General features: G+C 39.8%; 1 protein-coding gene across 1 annotated transcript in view; it reads left to right on the top strand.

The window, feature by feature from the left end:
• Window positions 1–22,923, top strand: part of LOC136883265 (terminal uridylyltransferase Tailor) — a 136,056-nt gene that overhangs the window by 41,826 nt on the left and 71,307 nt on the right. The window contains exons 2-3 of the mRNA XM_067155476.2: window positions 23–110; window positions 17,940–18,054. Of these exons, the coding sequence (XP_067011577.2) occupies window positions 33–110; window positions 17,940–18,054 (193 nt within the window). The 5' untranslated portion in view covers window positions 23–32. The remainder of the gene's footprint in view (window positions 1–22; window positions 111–17,939; window positions 18,055–22,923) is intronic.

A 22,923-nucleotide genomic window follows, 5' to 3' on the forward strand; every position in this document is an offset into this window, starting at 1 on the left:
TCAATGTCTTATTGTTTGTTAGCGTCATCACAATGGAAGTGCGAGGTTCAGTGATTGTGGGGGATATCACTGATCCACAGTTCCGAAACAAGAAACGCTCCTCATGGGCAGTGAGTAATGTTGTTTTACTGATGTAGTGTGGTAGGAAGTAGTATTTTTTGCATGTGTGGTGTTACTTTTCCATTGGATTTTGCTCCTTCAAGTATTACTTTCTGAAGCAAGTACTCCTTAGAAATGAGCAAAGAAATAACTGCAACTAACTAGGGAATGCTTTGGGTTGGACCAGACCCAAACAGTTGCAATCAAATTGAGTAGGATGGTCAATTAAGACATCTTAAACGTAATGGTTAGTCATTATGTAAATACAAAGTATGTTACAAGTGTTATTATGTTTTTAATATCCACCTATTCAATACAAAGAGATCTTTTTTAGAAATTAAATGTTATTATAAAATGTTAAGGGACATGTTTTGCCCATATTAAGGGCATCATCAGCCTCAAACTCAAACCTGTGTGGTGAAAAATCAGGATCCTGATTGCTCTTACAAGTTACGAGTTTTTTGGGCGCATTGACTCAACGCTCCGGAAAGTATAACCGTGTGAACTTTTGACATGCAGCTTGATACTGCGATTTTAGCCAAGGACATTCTAACAATTTTTATGTTTGGACAGACACCTACATTGATATCCTCTTTTTATAACTTGTAAGAGCAATCAGGATCCTGATTTTTCACCATACAGGTTTGAGTTTGAGGCTGATGATGCCCTTAATATGGGCGAAACATGTCCCTTAACATTTTATAATAATATTTAATTTCTAAAAAAGATCTCTTTGTATTGAATAGGTGGATATTAAAAAAATAACAACACTTGTAACATACTTTGTATTTACGTACATTTCAATACGGACCTAACATGAAAATTATAACGTGTAATGTACTCATTATGTTGTAAAGTAATATTTTTGTACTCAAAAATTCTTTGTTGCGGCAGTTTCAAATGGAAAGTGGTGTATTGAAGTCATCGATTGCAAGGAAACTTGGTAGGATGATTAATTAAAACACCTGAACATTGCTGCACATCTGATGTTACATAGGCTGCCCAAAATCTGGCAAAACTAATAATTCTGAGACGGAATTTTTTTTTCCGTCATTTTCTCATAATTAGAGCCCTGTACGGATATACAAAATATCTGCATCCGCACTTCCTTCATCCGCATCCGCAAAATGGTTATCCGCGAATATTGTAAATATTGAACTACAGTATATTACACCCAAGATGTTGAAACAGATAGATCTGTTAACATAATACAATAGGCCTGACACCTGGCTCCAGAACCCCTACAGTCACAGGTTCATGAGGGACTTCCTCTTGTGAAAACTGCTGACGTATTGACCTTTGTTCCTTCCATTAATTGAGGTTAGGAGCCAGCTAGGCTTAGGTCAGATTTTCGGCTTAATGGTCGGAAGGCTCTTTATACAGGGTTATTCACCTAACATGTTACGCGGAAATAACTTCTAAACGATTAAAGATATCGGCATTCTGTTTTCATATAAGTAAATGGTACCCAGGGTCTTAAAAAATAATGTGCTACTTAGTTTCTTGGGGTGATTAATAACCAAGATATTGATATTAACTCCATATCTTTAAATGGAATGGCACAAATTCATATAGCTGGCCTAATAGTTCAGCTACGTACAAGTTCGAATATGCAAGTACTTTCAAAATCGGACAATTACTTTTTGAGATATAAATAAGAACAGCATGCGCGGTTTTGCATGCCGCATCTGACGGCGTGAAGTAGGTAAGGACATATTGACGTGCAAGCATTTTCCTGGGAGTGAGTTCAGCCTCAGAATGGATACCAGGCATGTAAGCACCTCGTACACATGTGATGGGTTCGCAAAGTGTGTATGACAGGCGAACTCATGACAGGACAGGTAGGGTTGATGTGTTTAAAAGGAATAAAGTAAGTACTTTGCCTTGAAAGAAACGTAACAAAAGCTATCCCACTGTCGGCAGCCCTGAAGATGGTTTTCCGTGGTTTCCCATTTTCACACCAGGCAAATGCTGGGGCTGTACCTTAATTAAGGCCACGGCTGCTTCCTTCCAACTCCAAGGGGTTTCCTATCCCATCATTGCCAGAAGACCTATCTGTGATGGCGCGACGTAAAACAACTAGCAAAAAAAAATAGTAGCGATTGCATGACAACATCCACATTTTCAAACACTAAGTTTACTCCAGAACAGTAATGCTTATACGGTCGCACTTCCAGTAATGCATCTTATTATTCGGGTTCCTCTCCAGACATACATGATTAAGACACTCAAAGGGGTACAGAGAATTGTTATTTCGTTTCTGGGGCTTGGACATTGTGGTCGTGTAGCCCATGTGCTTGTGTGTGTGTACTGTATGTCTGTTTGAATGTGTCTGATAACCTGTGTTATTGTGGTGTGTGTAGTACTGTACTGTATCTGTAATCCCGGTGAGGAATTGGGATGGAGGCGGCCATTGTCGTACGTAAGCAATCATCCCGACATTTGCCTGGAGTAGAGGTGGGAAACCACGGAAACACTTACATGATAGCTGAGATGGGTACCGAACCCACCTCTTCCCCGTTTTGCCTCACGAGGCTGAGTGTACCCTGTTCCAGCCCTCCAACCAGAACTAAATTGCTTATCAGAGCCGGGAATTGAACCCAGACCACCGCGGCGACAGCTACGAATGCTAGCCGCTACGTGTGATTAAGAAACTCGACAGGCTGCAGAGACGAGTGGCTGTTTGTTATTTCATTTCCGAGCTTTGACAGCGTGGTCATGTAGCCCCGTTTGCTTGTGTGTGTGTGTGTGTGTGTGCGCGCGTCGCGCGCGCGTGGTACAAAGCGCATCTCGTTTTGTGCTAGGTTATTTCAGGCGAAGGAGCAGTGTTACCAGTGCTGGATTATTTGGGTTGGGATAAGTTAGACATTAGGAGATAAACAGCTTGACTTATTATGTGAAATGTTCAGAGCTGATCGTGGTGAGATGACACCAACTCTATTATTTGTTTGTTTGTTTGTTTGTTTATTTATTTATTTGTTTATTTATTTAACACGCATTAATCTCCGGGGAGCTCAAGTGCGACTGTAGTAGCGTGCATTCGGGAGCGCGCAGGTTCGAGTGCTGCCTCGCCCAACCTGAAAGTGATTTTCACGGTGTCCCATGTTCAACACCAGGCAAATGCCGGATAGGTACCTTTGGGATAGGCCACGGCCGACGTCCTTTCCAAATCCTTGCCATTCCCATCCGTGGGAAAAAGACACTAAACTGAGCACAACCTATTGCACATGGACGTCAAAACAAAACAAAGCAGAACAACTTTTATCTCCCTTCCCCATTGTGTGTTTGCCAGTCATACAATAACGTTGCATACCCAGGGTATGTTACAGTACATCACATTATGTTTACAGTACATGCCTGGTATCCGTTCTGTGGCTGAACTCACTCCCAGGAAACTACTTGCGGGTCAACATACCCTTGCCCGTCCTCACACCGTTAGATGCAGCACGCAAAATAGCGCATGCTGTTCGTATTTATATCTCAAAAAGTAATTGTCCGATTTTGAAAATACTTGCATATTTGAACTTGTACGCAGTTGAACTTTTAGGCCAGGTGTATGAATTTGTGCCACTCTATTAAAAAATATGGAGTTAGTATCAATATCTCGGGTATTAATCACCCCATGAGACTAAGTAGCACGTTATTTTATGAGATCCTGGATACCATTTAAGAATATGAAAACAGAATGCCGATATCTTTAATGGTTTAGAAGTTATTTTCGTGTAACATGTTAGGTGAATAACCCTGTATATCAATATCACCATTCTCCCATACCACTGTCAAGGGTCGTCTTCCCACAAACAAAAATAAGAGTATATCTGAGTGAAAATCAATAAACGTCATTATTTACAAAATTATCAGCAAAATTATCCGCACTGCCATACAGTGTGTATCCGCCAAGACACTAACTTCGCGGATATCCGCATCCGTGCAGGGCTCTACTCATAATGTACTGTTGAAAGAGAGCATGCATGTTTATTTGCAGGGTTGTTCTGGAACATGTGGGAAGTAATAACAGGGTATGGATTAACCACACCCCAAAAGAACACAAAAAGTCCCTATGAACTTTCGCCCTATGGTCAATCATTTATTAGTTAGACTTTCCAACTTTGTGTGGGATGTATTGGTAATAGCCTTTCCTGTCACATTCGACATCATGTCACCATGTTGGTATGCCAGCAGGGATTCTGCATTCTGTTGTCAGTGTGTACTAGAATGGGATTGACTTTTAAGAGAGCGAGACACTCGGTGTTGCTACATGGTATTACTCAACAAAGGCCTCTTTGCGGCAAAGTCAGTATCGTACGTTAAAGACGTATTTTAAAGAATTTAAACAGAGTCTCCGAAAACCTTCAAAAGTAGTTGGTGTAAAAACAATAACATTATAATTCAAGCAGATATTCAAAGAAAAATAAACATGTAATGTTTGCGGCAAGAAAAAATATTTTTCAAGGTCAATTGATCTGAGGAAGACAAGAAGAAACCAACACGGCATACAAGGTCAGAGGAAAAGAAATTACAACAATCTACAAAAATTATCTATTGGGCAAGAAGGAAAGCTCAACAAATGTTGATTCCGCATGGTCATAATGATCCATTCACGCAGAAGATAATTCCTGTACGACAATTGCCTGTTTACAGTACCGGTAATCATACTTGTCTTTTCCTATTTTAACCGCAGTGTTCTTACATATTCCAACTGCATCTGCAGTTCTATCTACCACTTCATTTACAGAAATGAGAGGACCATTATTACCTTTCTCCTGTTCAAAGTACTCTCGTTTGTAACAAATAACTTCTCCAGTTTGTCCCTTTATAGGAATGCCTTTGCTGAAACATTTCCTCTCTTCACTTTCTGCCATTGGATTAAAATTAAAAGATGTTAGGCATATAATATATGCAAATAATATTTAAAAATTGACTGTACAGCTAGAACTGTGCTTTTATTATATCCACGCACACATCTTTAAAAAAACTGTTTATAAATAACAGTACAATTATATACAAATACAAACACAAAGTAACCTTCACTGTTAAGAAAGTGATAGCACAGTGAACACTGCTGGGTAAAGCTCCCTCTTGCCGCACATGTTTCGAAACTGGCAACATTCTCATAAGCTTTCCCTCCCTTCTCTTCACTGGCCCCTGCTTTTTTGTGGGTAGTCGCATGTGATTGGTCAAAATCTGGGTTGTCAAGACAACCTGCCAATGCTTTTTTCCCCACTACATCTCCATTACAGCTAGAGAACATGTGTTAAAGCAGCTATCATTCCTCGTCTAGTTCCGTGTGGACAATAATACAAGAAGCGCAAAATATCTACCGTACGCTGGAATGCACGCCTGAACACTCTGCCTCATGGATTGCACATATTCCATGGCAACCTTGTTCCACACACTCGTGAAGTACTACATTGTCCGTAACAGTCTGCACGACTGCAGATTTAATCCCTCCTCCTTCTGGCTGATAATTAAAACAGACTTAGCTCATAAACAATTGACCGTAGGGCATATGTTCTTAAGGACTTCCTGTGCTGTTTTGTGGTGTTCTGTCTGTCCCCTGATTACCTCCTGTGTGTTTGGAAACCTCCTATATAGATGACAAAGAATTTATTTTTATTTATTTCGTCTACCACATTTGTTGTTCCTGATTCATCTGCTGTTTACTTTGTAGCAGACATACAATGGAACAAAAACCATCTTAATTGGAGATAAGATGGTGTCGTCACCTCCCACTCAGAAGGCTAGCGCACAGTGAGCCATCTGGTGACGAACGAGAGTAACACTTGCAATAGACCAACGGTAAAGCTTTCTAAATTCAAACCTTCATTAGAGAAGACTTGCTTGTGAACAGACAAGACTTTCTTCTGAAGACGCAGAGCAAGTTTCTCTGCAAAACATACAGAATTTCACCCAAAAGCTTATTATCATGTCTAGAAAGATTTCTCACCAAGTAATATTTTAAACGATGCAGAAGTACTAATATATTTTGATATATTAATATACCATACGTGTTAGTAAAATTCTGTTCATGTCAACATGGTGTGAGTTACTGTAGTCACATGATATGGGTAGATTTGGCAGTTGGAGGAATTAGGACGAGAATTGTCTCGTTGTATTCACCCTGTGAGGGTGCAAATGAGGATGAAGTTGACAAGTTTTATGAAGCATTGAGTGACATCGTAGTCAGGGTCAACAGCAAGGATAGAATAGTGCTAATGGGTGATTTCAATGTGAGAGTTGGAAATAAAACTGAAGAATACGAAAGGGTGATTGGTAAATGTGGGCAAGATATGGAAGCTAATAGGAAAGGGAAACGTTTGCTGGACTGCTGTGCTAGTGTGGATTTAGCAGTTACAAATAGATTATTCAAGCATAAGGCTATTCACCGCTACACATGGGAGAGTTGGGGAACTAGATCCATAATAGACTTTATCTTAACCAACTTTGAAATCAGGAAATCTGTTAGGAATGTACGAGTTTTTTGGGGATTTTTCGATAACATAGACCACTGTCTGATCTGTAATGAACAAAGTATCTCTAGGCCTAGGATAGAGAAAGTGACATGTGTCTGCAAATGAATAATGGTAGATATCCAGGACAAGGAAATTACACAGAAGTACATGGATACGAACAGTGAGAAATTCCAGGCAGTGGACAGTAAGCAGGTTCAGGATATAGAATGAGAATCGGTGACATACAGGAATGCTGTAGTAGAAATGGCAAGAGAATGCCTAGGAACAACTGTGTACAAAGATAGGAAAAAGCGAACATCTTGGTGGAATAATGAGGTGAGAGCAGCTTGTAAACATACAACGAAGGCTTATCAGAAATGGCTCCAAACAAGGGCTGATTCAGACAGGGAATTGTACGTAGGTGAAAGAAACAGAGCGAAACAAATTGTTGTTGAATCCAAAAAGAAAAGTCATGGGAGGATTTTGGTAATAACCTGGAAAGGCTAGGTCAAGAAGCAGGAAACCTTTCTGGACAGTAACGCAGAATCTTAGGAAGGGAGAGAGAAAGGAAATGAACAGTGTTTTGAGTGATTCAGAAGAACTCATAATAGATCCCAGGGAAAGACTGGACAGGTGGAGGGAATATTTTTAAAATCTTCTCAACTTAAAAGGAAATCTTCCTGGTGGTGTTGCGAACAACCGAGCTCATGGGGAGGAGGAAAATGTTGGTGAAAGTACACTTGAGGAAGTGGGAAAGGTGGTAAATAAACTCCATTGTCATAAAGCAGCAAGAATAGATGAAATTAGACCTGGGAACGCAGGGATGAAATGGCTTCATAGAGTAGTAAGATGAGCATGGAGTGTTGGTAAGGTACCTTCAAATTGGACAAAAGCAGTAATTCCATCTATCTATAAGCAAGAGAACAGGAAAGATTGCAACAGCTATCAAGGTATCTCATTGATTACTGTACCAGGTAAAGTATTCACTGGCATGTTGGAAGGGAGGGTGCGATCAGTCATTGAGAGGAAGTTGGATGAAAACCAGCATAGTTTCAGACCACAGATCAGGATCAGATATTTAGTACGCGCCAGGTAATTGAAAAATGCTACGAGAGGAATAGACAGTTATGTTTATGTTTCATAGATCTAGAGAAAGCATATGACAGGGTCTTGTTGTTCTTTGAGTCATCAGTCCATAGACTGGTTTGATGCAGCCCTCCATGCCACCCTATTCTGTGCTAAACTTTTCATTTCTACATAACTACTGCATCCTACATCTGCTGTAATCTGCTTGTCATATTCATACCTTGGTCTACCCCTACCATTCTTACCACCTGCACTTCCTTCAAAAACCAACTGAACAAGTCCTGGGTGTCTTCAGATGCGTCCTATCATTCTATCTCTTCTTCTCGTCAAATTTAGCCAAATCGATCTCTCGCCAATTCGATTCAGTATCTCTTCATTTGTGATTCGATCTATCCATCTCACCTTCAGCATTCTTCTGTAACACCACATTTCAAAAGCTTCTATTCCCTTTCTTTCTGAGCTAGTTATTGTCCATGTTTCACTTCCATACAGTGCCACGCTCCACACAAAAGTCTTCAAAAACCTCTTTCTAATTCCTATATCAATGTTTGAAGTGAGCAAATTTCTTTTCTTAAGAAAGCTCTTCCTTGCTTGTGCTAATCTGCATTTTATGTCCTCCTTACTTCTGCCATCGTTAGTTATTTTACTACCCAAGTAACAGTATTCATCTACTTCCTTTAAAACTTCATTTCCTAATTTAATATTTCATGCATCACCTGCCTTCGTTCGATTGCGCTACATTACTTTTGTTTTGGACTTACTTATTTTCATCTTGTACTCCTTACCCAAGACTTCATCCATACCATTCAGCAGCTTCTCGAGATCTTCTGCAGTCTCAGATAAAATAACAATATCATCGGCAAATCTCAAGGTTTTGATTTCCTCTCCTTGGATTGTGGTTCCCTTTCCAGATTCCTCTTTGATTTCCTTTAGTGCCTGTTCTATGTAAACATTGAAAAGGAGGGGGACAAGCTGCAGCCTTGACTCACTCCTTTCTGGATTGCTGCTTCTTTTTCAAAGCCCTCGATTCTTATCACAGCAGACTGATTTTTATACAGATTGTAGGTAATTCTTCGTTCTCGGTATCTGATCCCAATCATCTTCAGAATCTTAAATAGCTTGGTCCAGTCAACATCATCGAATGCCTTTTCTAGATCTACGAATGCCATGTACATGTGCTTGTCCTTCTTGATTCGATCCTCTAAGATCAGACGTAAAGTCAGGATTGCTTCACGTGTTCCTACATTTCTTCTGGCTCAGTCCGGTGGTATGTGAAGGTGCTGAAATACGTCAGCCTCGTGTCGGCAGATTTACTGGCACGTAAAAGGACTCCTGCGGGACAAAATTCTGGCACCTCGGCATCACCGAAAACCATAAAAGAGTAGTTAGTGGGACGTAAAACAAATAACATCAACATCATTTCTTCTGAAGCCAAATTGATCTCCCAACTCAGCTTCAACTTGTTTTTCCATTCTTCTGTAAACAATACGTGTTAGAATTTTGCAGGCATGAGATACTAAACTAATGGTGTGATAGTTTTCACACCTGTCAGCACTGGCTTTCTTGGGAATAAGTATAACAACATTCTGCCAAAAATCGGATGGGACTTCTCCTGTCTCATACATCTTACACACTAAATGGAATAGCCTTGCCGCGCTGGTTTCTCCTAAGGCAGTCAGTAATTCAGAGGGAATGTCATCAATTCCAGGTGCCTTGTTCCTATTTAGGTCGCTCACAGCTCTGTCAAACTCTGACCTCAAAATTGGGTCTTGCATTTCATCAGCATCAACAGCCTCCTCTTGTTCCAGAACCAAATTATCTATATCTTCACCTTGATACAACTGTTGGATATGTTCGTGCCATCTTTCTGCTTTGTCTACTTTCCCTAGAAGTGGCTGTCCATCTGAGCTCTTAATATTCATACACTTAGATTTCCTTTCTCCAAAGATTTCCTTGATTTTCTTATATGCAGCATCTACCTTTCCTAGGACCATACGACCTTCGACATCCTTGCACTTCTCCTTCAACCATTCTTCCTTAGCTACCTTGCACTTTCTATCCACTTGATTCTTTAATCACCTGTATTCTTTTCTGCCCTCTTCATTTCTAGCATTCTTGTACTTTCGTCGTTCATCAATCAGGTCTAGTATCTCCTGAGTTATCCACTGATTCCTAGTTGATCTTTTCTTCCTTCCTAACATTTCTTCAGCAGCCCTGCTGACTTCATTTTTCATGACTCTCCACTCTTCCTCTATTGTGTTTCCTGCAACCTTTTTATTTAGTCCTTTTGCAACATGTTCCTTGAAACAATCCCTCACGCTCTTTTCTTTCAACTTGTCTAGATACCTTCTTTTTGCATTCTTTCCTTTCTTCAATTTCTTCAGTTTCAGATAGCATTTCATGACCAACAAGTTGCGGTCAGAGTCCACGTCTGCTCCTGGGAAAGTTTTGTAATCCAACACCTTGTTTCTGAATCTCTGCCTAATCATAATGAAGTCTATTTGATACCTTCCAGTGTCTCCAGGTCTCGGCCAGGTATAAGGCCGGCATTTGTGGTGTTTGAACCAAGTATTGGCAAGGACTGAATTATGATCAGTGCAGAATTCAACCAGCCGACTTCCTCTTTCGTTCCTTTGTTCCAATCCGAATTCTCCTACTGTATTACCTTCTCTTCCTTGACCTACCACTGCATTCCAGTCTGCCATCACAATTAGATTCTCGTCACCTTTTACATATTGTATTAAATCTTCTATCTCTTCATATATTCTTTCGATTTCCTCATCATCCGCTGAGCTAGTAGGCATATAGACCTGCACTAATGTGGTGGGCATTGGTTTGGTGTCTATCTTGACGACAATAATTCTTTCACTATGCTGGTTGTAGTAGCATACCCGCTGTCCTATTTTCTTATTCATTATTAAACCAACTCCTGGATTTCCTCTGTTTGATTTTGTGTTGATAATTCGGTAGTTGCCTGACCAAAAATCCTGTTCTTTCTGCCAACGTACTTCACTTGTACCGACTACATCTAACTTTAGTCTATCCATCTCCCTTTTCAGATTCTCTAATCTACCACAACGATTCAAACTTCTAACATTCCACGCTCCAACTCGCAGAACGTTGTATCCATCTTCCTGATGATCGCCCCCTCTCGTGTAGTCCCCACCCGGATATCCGAATGGGGGACTAGTTTACCTCCGGAATATTTTACCCGGGAGGAAGCCATCATCAGAACAGCAATCATACAGAGAGAGCTGCATGTCCTCGGGAGTTAGTTATGGCTGTAGTTTCCCATTGCTTTCAGCCGTGTAGCATTATCAACACAGCTAAGCCATGTTGAGTATAATTACAAGGCCATATCAGTCAATCATGTAGATTGCCGCCCTTGCAACTTGCGAAAGGCTGCTACCCCCCTTTTGATGAACCATTCGTTAGTCTGGTCTCTCAACAGATACCCATCCGATATTGTTGCACCTGTGGCTCGGCTATCTGCATCATTGGGACACGCAAGCCTCCCCACCGCGGCAAGGTCACATGTTTCCCAGGGGACAGGGTACCAAGGGAAAATATGTTTGCATACTGGGGGAGTATGGGATTAAGCGTAGATTATTGAAATCAATCAAAGGCGTTTATGTTGACAATTGGGCTGCAGTGAGAATTGGTGGTAGAATGAGTTCTGGGTTCAGGGTACTTACAGAGGTTAGACAAGGCTGTAATCTTTCACCCTTATTGTTCATAGTTTACATGGATCATCTGCTGAAAGGTATAAAGTGGCAGGGAGGGATTTGGGTAGGTGGAAACATAGTAAGCAGTCTGGCCTATGGTGACGACTTGATCCTTAATGGCATATTGTACCGAAACATCTTTTCCCTCGGTACCCTGTCATATGCTTTCGCTAGATCTACGAAAAATTACTTGAAATAGGTGCAGTGAGTATGGTATGCAATTAGCCTTTCAAAGACTAAATTGATGTCAGTAGGTAAGAAATCCAAGAGAATTGAATGTCAGATTGGTGATACAAAGCTGGAACAGGTAGATAATTTCAAGTATTTAGGATGTGTGTTCTCCCTGAGTGGTAATATAGTAAGTGAGATTGAATCAATATGCAGTAAAGCCAAGAGCTTGCAGTTGCGATCAACAGTATTCTATAAGAAGGAAGTCAGCTCCTGGACAAAACTGTCTTCACATTGGTCTGTTTTTAGACCAACTTTGCTTTACGGGAGCGAATGCTGGGTGAACTCAGGGTATCTTATTCGTAAGTTAGAAGTAACAGACATGAAAGTAGCAAGGATGATTGCTGGTACAAACAGGTGGGAACAATGGCAGGAGGGCACTCGGAATGAGGAGATAAAAGTTTAGTTAGGAATGAACTCGACGGATGAAGCTGTGCGCATAAACCGGCTTCGGGGGTGGGGTCGTGTGAGGCGAATGGAAGAGGATAGTTTATCTGGAAGAATAATGGACTCTGATATGGAGGGTAAGAGAAGTAGAGGGAGACCAAGACGACGATGGTTAGACTCAGTTTCTAACGATTTAAAGATAAGAGGTATAGAACTAAATGAGGCCACAGCACTAGTTGCAAATAGAGGATTGTGGCAATGTTAAGTAAATTCACAAAGGCTTGCAGACTGAATTCCGAAAGGCATAACGGTCTATAATGATAATGTATATATGCCAAAATCCCATTTTGGGCATAAAGTGTTTTATATAATTTTAAAATAGAACTATCGGTACATTTTTCTACAGTGGATACACAAGGTCATTTTACACGATTATCAGTCGAGTGCATCGAGACACCCAGCTATTTTCAGTAATTCATTATAAAACTGCTGTTTGTTTTATGGTAAAATTAATCTTAGGGTTAATTGAACCTTCACTCAAGTTTCATTCAATTTTCTCTGGTCCAATCCGAACAATTCCCATGTATATACAGTAGAACCTCTCATATCCATCACTTTCGGATCCAGGACATATCTCAAAGGAGGTCAGATAATGCAAGGAACGAATAAAATCCTTCATCTTAACACAGAAAGGAATGTAAAAGAGTTTTACAGTAATTAAAAAACGAAATTTCACATAACGCTGTGACTAACGACAGTAAAGTTACATCCTTTAAAAATTATTTACTTGTATGTTTATTGAAATTTAAGAGTACAGTTCTGTAGATGGTCATTACATGGTGTGTGATAAAATATTAAAATGTGCAGAATTGTAAAAATATTCCAGATGTGAAGTCACTTGAAAAGTCTGTAGTGTTCTTCTATTTCAGATTTGATATTCTTGAATTTGCAGCTGCACCCCCTCCATTACTTTATCTACAACACATCCATGGGCGTTGCCTCTTGGATATTTTTCGGTGTGTTTCAGCAGGGCCTTGAATGATTTCTTGGCTGCAGAGTACCTAATCTTTTTTTTTTTTTTTCCTTCTTTATCTTTATCCTCATCGTCCATATCATCTTTGTTAACATCAGCCAACAGCAATAAGATTTGATCATCATTGATCATTTCGATAGTGACCTCACCGACAGGCGGTCTGTTTGGTATTATTCTGAGGAGTCAGATATCCCGAGGTTGGATACGAGAGGGTCTATTGTATATTTAAGGAGCTTTTGGAATTGAGTGACTGGCTTCTCAGTGGATGGTATGAATAATTGTAAAAATATCTTTTTCCTCCATTGGATTCGAGCTAATCTTAGTAGATTCTTACACTTTGAGTGCCAAGCAAAAATTTGAAATGTTACTCTCTGAACCAAAAGTACAGTTTTGCTCTCTGGCATTTCAGTGGCAATATTCCACCATGCATTTAACTTAAAAGTAAAAAGTAACATCAAAATCTAAAATACATTAAGTCAGATACCAGGGTCTGCTGGGGTCGAGGCTATCGCACAAATGGACACTAATTATGCGTTCTCGTACTAAATACTGTCAGATTCCTAACTTGTGACACCCTGGAGGAGGAAGTGAGGGAATAGGTGAATATAGTGAGACGCATAAGGTAAGCATGTGTTAACCCATTGGCATACTAATTTTAATATACTGAGCATGCGCATGTATACCATTTTTTCATGCATAAGATAGTTTTACGCTACTAAGATTTATACATGTAATCTGCAAAAAACTGAATTTTAATCATACCCTTGTGTGATGTGATGAAGTGCAGCACACAGAACAACTTTTTGTAAGTTTTAATGCTGTGAAACACCCTGAATTGAGGTGGGATAGGAATGTGGACGAGTTTAATTGAGTGAATTAGGATATGTACAAGGTTTAGGTAGGATAGCACGAGGAATGTAGTGGACTGTAGGTATAGGACACGAGGTAGGTAGCCGGTTCATATCACTGGATTCCTGTGGAATTATTAACAAGATATATTTACACACTTAAATACACAATGCAAGACCACTCGCTACACATATTTACATTCACTTGAACTCCGAATGTGCTAGTTGCATTGACTACTATGTCATCGTCCTCACTATGCGGCAGCCCATCCGTATCCGCTTCATCTCGCTCACTCCCCGAGTCTCGTCCCCGGAAGTGGTAGGTAATCTACCGCATCCTGGTGGCAATACAAATAGCACTGTCCATGTGACCTTTGGCGAGGGCTTGCAAAATTAGAGTGGAAGCAACAGGCAAATTTGAGTCTGGTGATCAAACAACCCTAAAACACTCCAGGAAATGCAAAGCCCCCCCAAATACTTTCACAGTCGTATCTCATTACACTTCTCTTGCTTGTCTTGCTTTCAACACAGTCACGGCATAGTTTAGGGTTTGAAGCCTTGTGAAATGTTCCCAGTGAACTCGTACAGGGTGTGTTGGGATTTTTTTCTGTGAGTAACTGATCTTCAAAACTGTTTCTTTCAGTAGCTATCTCATCCCATAAACATGTTGAGGGAGGGTCCTGTTCATGCTGTTTTTTATTCCATTCCCAGCCATATTACATTTTTTTTTTTTTTTTTTAGGTAGGATGGACTTCGTTATCATTGTCACTTTCAAACATGTCATCACTTCCGCGTGAAATTTTTTGTTATGCTGCTATAATTTTCACCGCTAGTAAACAAAATTGTTTAATTTTCTAAAACTACATTACTGCCCAATTCACTCTGACTGTCTCATAATAGTATATGTTCGATTTTATTCCTTGTAATGCAATGTTTACTACTTGGAGAGCGATTGCCTGCTGCGTGATGTAGTCTACGATGTTCATTCCATCTTCAAGAGAGAGAGCAGATTCCCAGCTTTCAGACGGTATACTGCTTGTCATGCCATCGATAGACACAGGCTTGAACTAATAGCAGAAAGCTTACCTCTCAGTAGACTGCCTGCCAGGAATCTATGTTTGAATGGTCACTGCACGCACGGCCACCTGGCAGGTGGCAGAGTATGCCAGTGAGTTAAGACAATTGTGAATTACAAGTTCAGACAAATTGCATAAAAACATTGAACCTCTCTCTCTTTTCAATTGCATGTTGACACCTGACCACCGGAGTTGGGTAAGTAAAATGTTTAACTGAATTGTAATAGTAGTTGTGGAACTATCACTTGTCTGTCACTTTGGGCTATTAACACTTCTTCATAACAATTTTGTGCATTCTTCTTTGGGATCTTGGAGCCCAGCATCGAATGCAGTGTTCTGTAAGTTCAGATAAGTTACATAAAATATTGAACTTCTCTCTTTTTTCAGTTTTTAAAGTGAATAATAATAATAATAATAATAATAATAATAATAATAATAATAATAATAATAGTAATAATGGTATTGAAACTGTCTCCTGTCTGGCACTTTGAGCCATGACATCGTATTAATTGCAGACTCAGAAATGACAATTTCATGTGTTCCTTTCTGAGGTCTGGAGCTTAGCTTCGAACAGTAATGTGGAAATGGGTCTGTTGGGGGAGGCCATGGTGCCAATTGCTTATGAGATGTGAAAACTGTATGATAAATGACAATAGACGAGATGCGAAAATGTAGGATGGAGAAGTTTGGTACTTGTCAAATCGTGTTGTTTTTATTTTTATTTCTTGTCTCTTTGCTTGTCTTGATTCCTATTAAATCTTGTGGTCAATTAAACTCCACAGTACCGAGCTCGATAGCTGCAGTCGCTTAAGTGCGGCCAGTATCCAGTATTCGGGAGATAGTCGGTTCGAATCCCACTGTCGGCAGCCCTGAAGATGGTTTTCCATAGTTTCCCATTTTCACACCAGGCAAATGCTGGGGCTGTACTTTACTTAAGGCCGCAGCCGCTTCCATCCCACTCCTAGCCCTTTCCTGTTATATCATCGCTGTAAGACCTATCTGTGTCGGTGCAACGTAAAGCAACTTGTAAAAAAAAAAAAAAAAAAAAAAAAAAAAACTCCACAGTAATGTGTTACCTGATGTACAGTGTTGAACATTGGAGCATCAGCAAATGACAAACAAGCTGCAGACTAAAGAAAATACATTTTATCATATCTGAATGTGAAATATAACGAAAATGTATTAAAACTTAATGTACAGGGAATATTGGTAATATCAGAGCCTGTTATATGATTGATAACTGAAGGGGATTTGGCAATTCCTTGATTTTGTCAAATCCTATATACATTACAAGAGGACAAGTGTGTACTTAATCAATTTCAAGCCAGTAGATACTCATATCGGCCTCGCCTAGCAGGAACATTAAAAATGGGTAATGGAGTCAGCTGTGGCAATCAGCGTGTTAAAATAGCATTCATTTCCTAGCATCAAACAGAAAAGGCAGTGTAGAAATATGCACCAGGATAAATATAATGACAGGTCAGTGATAGAAGAAGCAACAGAATAGAAAGATAAGGACAAGTATGAACACTGATTCTTGATTCTTCTTGATGTATTCCTTTTCAACATCCAAAATCCAGTCTTGAAAAATGTTCAGGGTGAAGAGAAAGCTAGAAACACTAGAAAAGTGAGAGAGAAATATAAAGGTTAATAAGACAGTGAGCACAGGACAAACACAAACAAAAAATCAAAAGGAACCCTTATGATGTACAGGAGAGTCTACTAAAGATATCAAAAACCTTTTTCACTCTCGGTAATAATACAAAGGGGGTCATAATGTTGCAGTACTTTTCCAGGGTGTCTATATCTGCTGAGATAACATAGATGAAAAGGAGTCGCAGGAGTTCTATATAGTAAGCGTATGTTCATTTATCTTTTTTCAAGAATGAAAGTAAAGGAAACAAGAAACAGTATATATTAAACACCATTACTAATGAATGCTCAAAAATTATGTTGTTGGAGTTTTCTGTAGGTGCAGTCTTCTTGAATGTGTGTGACTTCTGTTAGTAAAAACAAGTTTAGGCAGATAGATTCCAGTTTTCTTACAAATCTGACTGGGATTTATTTATAATCAAAGCAAATGCTAGTCTTAGAAAGAACTGCAACCTTGAAATGCATAATGGCATATTTGGGTCCGGTGGTATTAGCTTTTACTCTTGCATGGAAACAATATTACCTTATCCAAGCCATGTAAGAACTTTCTACTGAGCAAGTTGGCCGTGTGGTTAGGATTGCACAGCTGTGAGTTTGCATTGGGAGATATTGGGTTTGAATTCCACCGTTCGCAGCCCTGAAGATTGTTTTCCGACATTAAGTAATTAAAAAAGTCTAGTTTAAGTGTACCCGTGCAGGCACAATTTCCTAAACCCAATCCCAATTTCATATTTCTAATGACCATTACAATAGCACCAACTTTGAGGTTGTGTTTACTGCCTTGTGATGTCTTTCAATCCATTCCTATGCTCCAATCAATTCCAATGCTCTGATTCAGTACAAGAAATTTGGCTATGTTTTCTGGCCTTTCTCACATAGCAGTACTCATCATGGGTAATGTACACGCAAGCCAAACCTGTTTTTGTATGCTGCAAGTGTTCTGTGTACTGGCGGTAGTTGTGCTGTACGAGTTGGAGTCTCATCCATTGGCTTGCAGTCCAGTAGTGTTGACTGTTGCTGCCAGCATTGACAGTTTCAGCTTCTACTTGCCCTTGAACGGGGCGGGGATGGTTGTGACTGTATCACAGGTGGGGTATACCTGAAGTCATAAATGACTTATGACTTATGGTGACTATCAGTACAGAATAAAAAGTGAAATTTATCAATCAAGGCGTATACCTTTTTGACATCAGTTGGTCTGAGTATCCTCAAGTTCTTGAAAAGAAGAATGGTCAAAGTTAGCAACATACATTACATGATACCTACCTAAAAATTACAAAACTATTGACAGATGTCAACTCTCATTCATAGATTTAATAGGTACTTATTGACTGTCATTACGCAATTTTCAGCATCAACGTCTTGTGTACCATAACGGAGTTCCAACTATGCAGTTAGCCATGGATGAAGCCCATGGCAAGAATCAGCTGCCTACAAGTGATGACATTCCTCGTATAGCGGTCAAAGGTGAGAATACTTTATTCTTCATCTTATAGAGAACAGTAATTATGTTCAATTTTTTTTTCTTACTATAAGCTAACCAGACAGAAACTTAAAGCGCACTGGTTGCTTTGGAGTAGGGTGACCAGATGTCCTCTTTTCATCCAGACATGTCCTGTGTCCTCCTGTTTAGATCATTGTCCAGGTTGATTATTTAAAGAAAACTAAATGTCCTCCATTTTTAATGAATCTGCTTATTTTGGAGTAATCTATTTTACTACTGTGTTTTTACAAGTATTCTTCATTATGCAACAGGATCATCCATATATCAATACACAGAACTGTGATTATGGTTATACGAGGACGGTTTGAAAAGTTCTCGGAATCGCCGCTAGATGTCGGTGCTAGAGCAACGAGGTTCCCGCACAATAATCACACATCCTTTGTGAGTGAACATGTGGCGCGTCAGTGCTCTAGCTGCAGGAGTGTGGTAGTGACGACTCTTTGTTGTTGTTCCCGTGTAGTGATTTGTGACAATGGAAAAAACTGAGATTCGAGCAGTGATTAAATACTTTGTAAAGAAAGGTATGAAAGCAAAGGAAATTAATGCCGACTTTCAGAACACACTGGGGGACTCAGCTCCTTCTTTTTCAACTGTTGCCAAGTGGACCACCAAGTTTAAATTTGGTCGGGAGAGCTTGGATGATGATCCGCGTTGTGGACGGCCAAAAAGTGTAACGACCCCAGAATTTATTGCAAAAGTGCATAAAATGGGTATGGAGGATCGTCGACTGAAAGTGTGGAAGATTGCTGAAGCTGTAGGGATGTCTTCTGAACCGGTATGTTATATTTTAACCGAAGAATTGGGTATGAAAAAATTACACGCAAGATGGGTGCCGCGGCTCTTGACATTGGACAATAAACGCATCAGATTGGAAATGTCCGAACAAAATCTGGCCCGTTTTCAGTGCAACCAACAAGATTTTTTGCGCCAGTTTGTGACTACAGATGAAACTTGGGTCCACTACTATACCCAGGGACAAAACAGCAGTCAAAGCAGTGGAAACATGCTAATTCACCACCACCAAAGAAAGCAAAGGCAGTGCATTCGGCCGGAAAGGTCATGGCCTCAGTTTTCTGGGATGCAAAAGGCATTCTGCTGATAGATTATCTTCCTACTGGGCAAACAATTACGGAGCAATACTATGCAAACCTCCTTGACCAACTACAGGAAAAGATACGCGAAACAAGGCCTGGTTTGGCAAGGAAAAAGGTCATCTTTCATCAGGACAACGCTCCGCCGCACACAAGTGTTATTGCCGTGGCAAAACTTCATGAACTGGGGTACGAATTGTTGCCACATCCACCTTATTCACCTGATTTCGCACCATCAGACTTTCATCTATTCCCCAAGCTGAAAATTTTCCTCAGTGGATGGAGATTTTCTACAAGGGAAGAACTGACAGCCGAATTGGAGAGGTATTTTGCAGGCCTGGAGGAACTCATTTTCGAGATGGGATCAAGGCATTGAAACATCGCTGGACCAAATGCATTAGTCTACAGGGAGACTATGTTGAAAAATAAAAGCAGTTCCACCGAGGTAAGATACTTAATTCTAGTACATTCCGAGAACTTTTCAAAGCACCTACGTACAGTACAGTACATGCGACTAATTCTATGCATGCTTTGTATTGTGATACTAGATGCTATTTACCATCACTCTGTATACTGCATTCTTCTCCCTCAGCGTCTCACTGCTATGTTAACGTGTGACAGCTGACAATGTGAGAAGCGACGGGAGATAGCCGGGATTTGATGGAAGCCTCTTTAAAATGGATGGCACTGAATAGTGATATCGATTGTAATGTTGAAAAATGTATTCTATATTTGCAAGCTAAGTTTAAATCCTTTCAATTCGATGTTATGAAATATTTTGATCAGTTCTGCAATTTCAAACAGTTCTTGAATGGGAATACTTGACCCTGAATTTAACAAGTTATTGCAGAATACTCTTTTTCTATACAAGAGCACAGTGCAGATGTAGAAAGACTGTTTTCATTGATCTCAGCACAATGGACTGATTGTAGGAACCGTTTCAAAGTAGAACCTTGGGATATCCTTAGGATCTTTAATGGAGTGGTTTACCGTTGCCTTCTCCATTCTTCGCCGTTGACCAATATGTATAGGGCCGCCTTTAGGGGCAATTTTTTTTCAAAATGGCGCCCGGTAATGATGACGTTGTGTTTTATCCTCCGAGTAAATTAACTGTAAAATGTGACGAAAAGTGCGGAAAATGTCGAAGATTAGTGAAAAATGGAATGTTGTGTGATTCATGTGATCGATCGTGGCATTATAAGTGCGGAAATTGCCCTAGAGACATAAAAACTAACGAAAATGTTGACTGGATTTGTGAACAGTTTGTTCGGAATGTTGTAGTTGGCGACGGCGTTGGCGATGAAGCACCGAAAATAGTCGATGAGGAATACAAAAGTGCATTAGAAATTATAAACATTCTGCAAAAGGACAATGAGGCTCTTAAAGTTGAAATTCAAGAATTAAAAGAAAGACTGTGATCGCTAGAATTTGGGACTGACCATTCTTCGAGTGATATACCGGTACCAGTAACAAACTCGAGCACGTGGTGTCAAGTAGTTCATGGATGGCTGGCTAAGAAGAAATCTACAACTGAATTTCCAGAAATAAAAATCAGAAATAGGTCTTCTGCCCAAAATAATTTAATTCTGGAAGAAAGTGATAGCGCGCGTGAAACCAAATCATTGCGATCCGTTGCCGTGCCGAGGTTAAAATTTAGGCCTAGATTTCAAATTCAAGACCCAGTTAGGCCTAAATCAGCAAAGGTAGCTGTGGTGGTGATAGCCAAGGAAGGGGAATTGCGGGAGTGATAAACGACGAGAATATAGCAGCAACCAGAGAAATATATCCAGGAGCTTCTATCAGCACTGTCCTGGAAAACGTAGAAGAAGCAATTAGGAACTTCGGGAGCGGCGATGCAGTGCTTATCATCGGTAGGACGAACAACATAGTTCACAACGACGCCAAGAGTGTAAGATCACAACTTAAACATACACTAGGGAAGCTGACCCACACTAACGTCTTTGTAGTGAACGTGCCCCACAGGCATGATTTGAGTAGAGACTCGTGTGTGAACATTGAAGTGGACAAGGTCAATACAGATATTGTTAAAATTTGTAAAAATTTTCGGAATACTCAGGGTATTGAATGCAGCAGTTTTGAGAGATACTGTTATACAAAACATGGCCTCCACCTAAACAATTCAGGTAAACGAAAGATAGCAAATGTTGTTCTAGATTTTATTAATCTTAAGATATGTACTGTAAAACAGGCAACTCCCTTGAGTTATAATACTGACCAGGAAAACTAGTAGAAAGAGCCAGCTGTACTTCAAGCTGGCTCAGTCAACTAGAAAATGAAACTCAGGAAAGTAAGGAATTTCAAGTTACCCAATTGCGACAGTCAAGTTTTAGGGAGGAAGGGGGTCTGAGATTGCTCTTGGTAAACTGTCAAAGTGTAGTAAATAAACAATTAAAATTCGGTACATTGATGGAATCTTATGGGACTGATGTGGTGATAAGAATGGAATCGCGGTTGAGAGAAGGGGTGGGTAATAGAGAAGTATTTCCAGAAGGGCACACAGTCTATCGTAGAGACCGAGGATCTGGTGAAGGAAACTTATTGTTCACATGAATGGTTTACCGATGAAAGGGATGAAATAGTAGGGATAAAATTAGTTTGTGATAATATGAAGGAGGTGGGAATTAGAGGAACATACAGGCCTGGAAGAGAGGAAAGAGACATGGAAATATTTGAGAAAATAATAGATTATACTCATAAAAACAATAATAATGATATGGTAATAATTGGGGGAGATCTAAATTTGCCTGAAGTTGAATGAAATGTAGCTGCAATTGAAGCCCATGAACAGAAACTGGCAAAAAGTTAATTTGGGAGGGAGGATTTACACAAGTAGTACAAGAACCAACTCGTCTCAATAACTTACTGGATGTATTCTTGGTTAAACCATGGGAAATTGTTGATAAAACTGAGGTAATTGAAGGAATAGGAGACCATAAGGCTGTAATAATGGATGTAGGACTCGTACCAAAAAGGCTTAATAAGAGGATTACACCAGACAAGAAATTGTACAGAAAAACTAAAGTTGATGAATTTGGGACTTGCCTTAAATCACAATTCACTTGTTAGATAAGTGAAGGGAGTAATGTGGATACACTTTGGGCTACATTTAAAGGAATCATTTGGGAAGGAGAAGAAAAGATTTGTACCTGTTAAGAAGGGTAAAATGACCTCAGACCCTATTTATTATACAAGGGAAATAAGAAAATGAAAATGTAGAATAGTAAACAGGAAAAGCAAAGAGGGTAGGGAGAGTAGAGAAACTAGAAAACAGCTAATGAGGAAACTGAATAGAGTGAAAAAGGAAGCAAAAGAGAATTATATTAGTGGCATACTTCAAGAGGGTAATGACCACAAAGGTAAATGGAAAAAGCTGTATTCATATATCAGGTATCAAAAAGGAAAAGGAATCCAAATTCCTACAATAGTGGGAGAAGGGAGTGAACACTATTTAACAGATACTGAAAAAGCAAACCTATTTAGTAGGGAATTCAGAGATTGAGTAGATGATTGTCAGGAGTTGGAAACTGAAACAGAAGATAGAGAGGGAGAGACACAGAGGGAAACAAGAAGCTTCTCATTCACAAATGAAGATATTTTCAGAGAAATACAGCTGCTTCAGCAAGGAAAAGCAGCAGGAAGTGATCGAATTACTGGGGAGGTATTAAAGACAATGGGGTGGTACATAGTGCCTTACTTAAAATTTATATTTGACTATGTCAT

The sequence above is a fragment of the Anabrus simplex genome, chromosome 11 (genome assembly GCF_040414725.1).
Source record: "Anabrus simplex isolate iqAnaSimp1 chromosome 11, ASM4041472v1, whole genome shotgun sequence".
Classification (NCBI taxonomy): domain Eukaryota; kingdom Metazoa; phylum Arthropoda; class Insecta; order Orthoptera; family Tettigoniidae; genus Anabrus; species Anabrus simplex.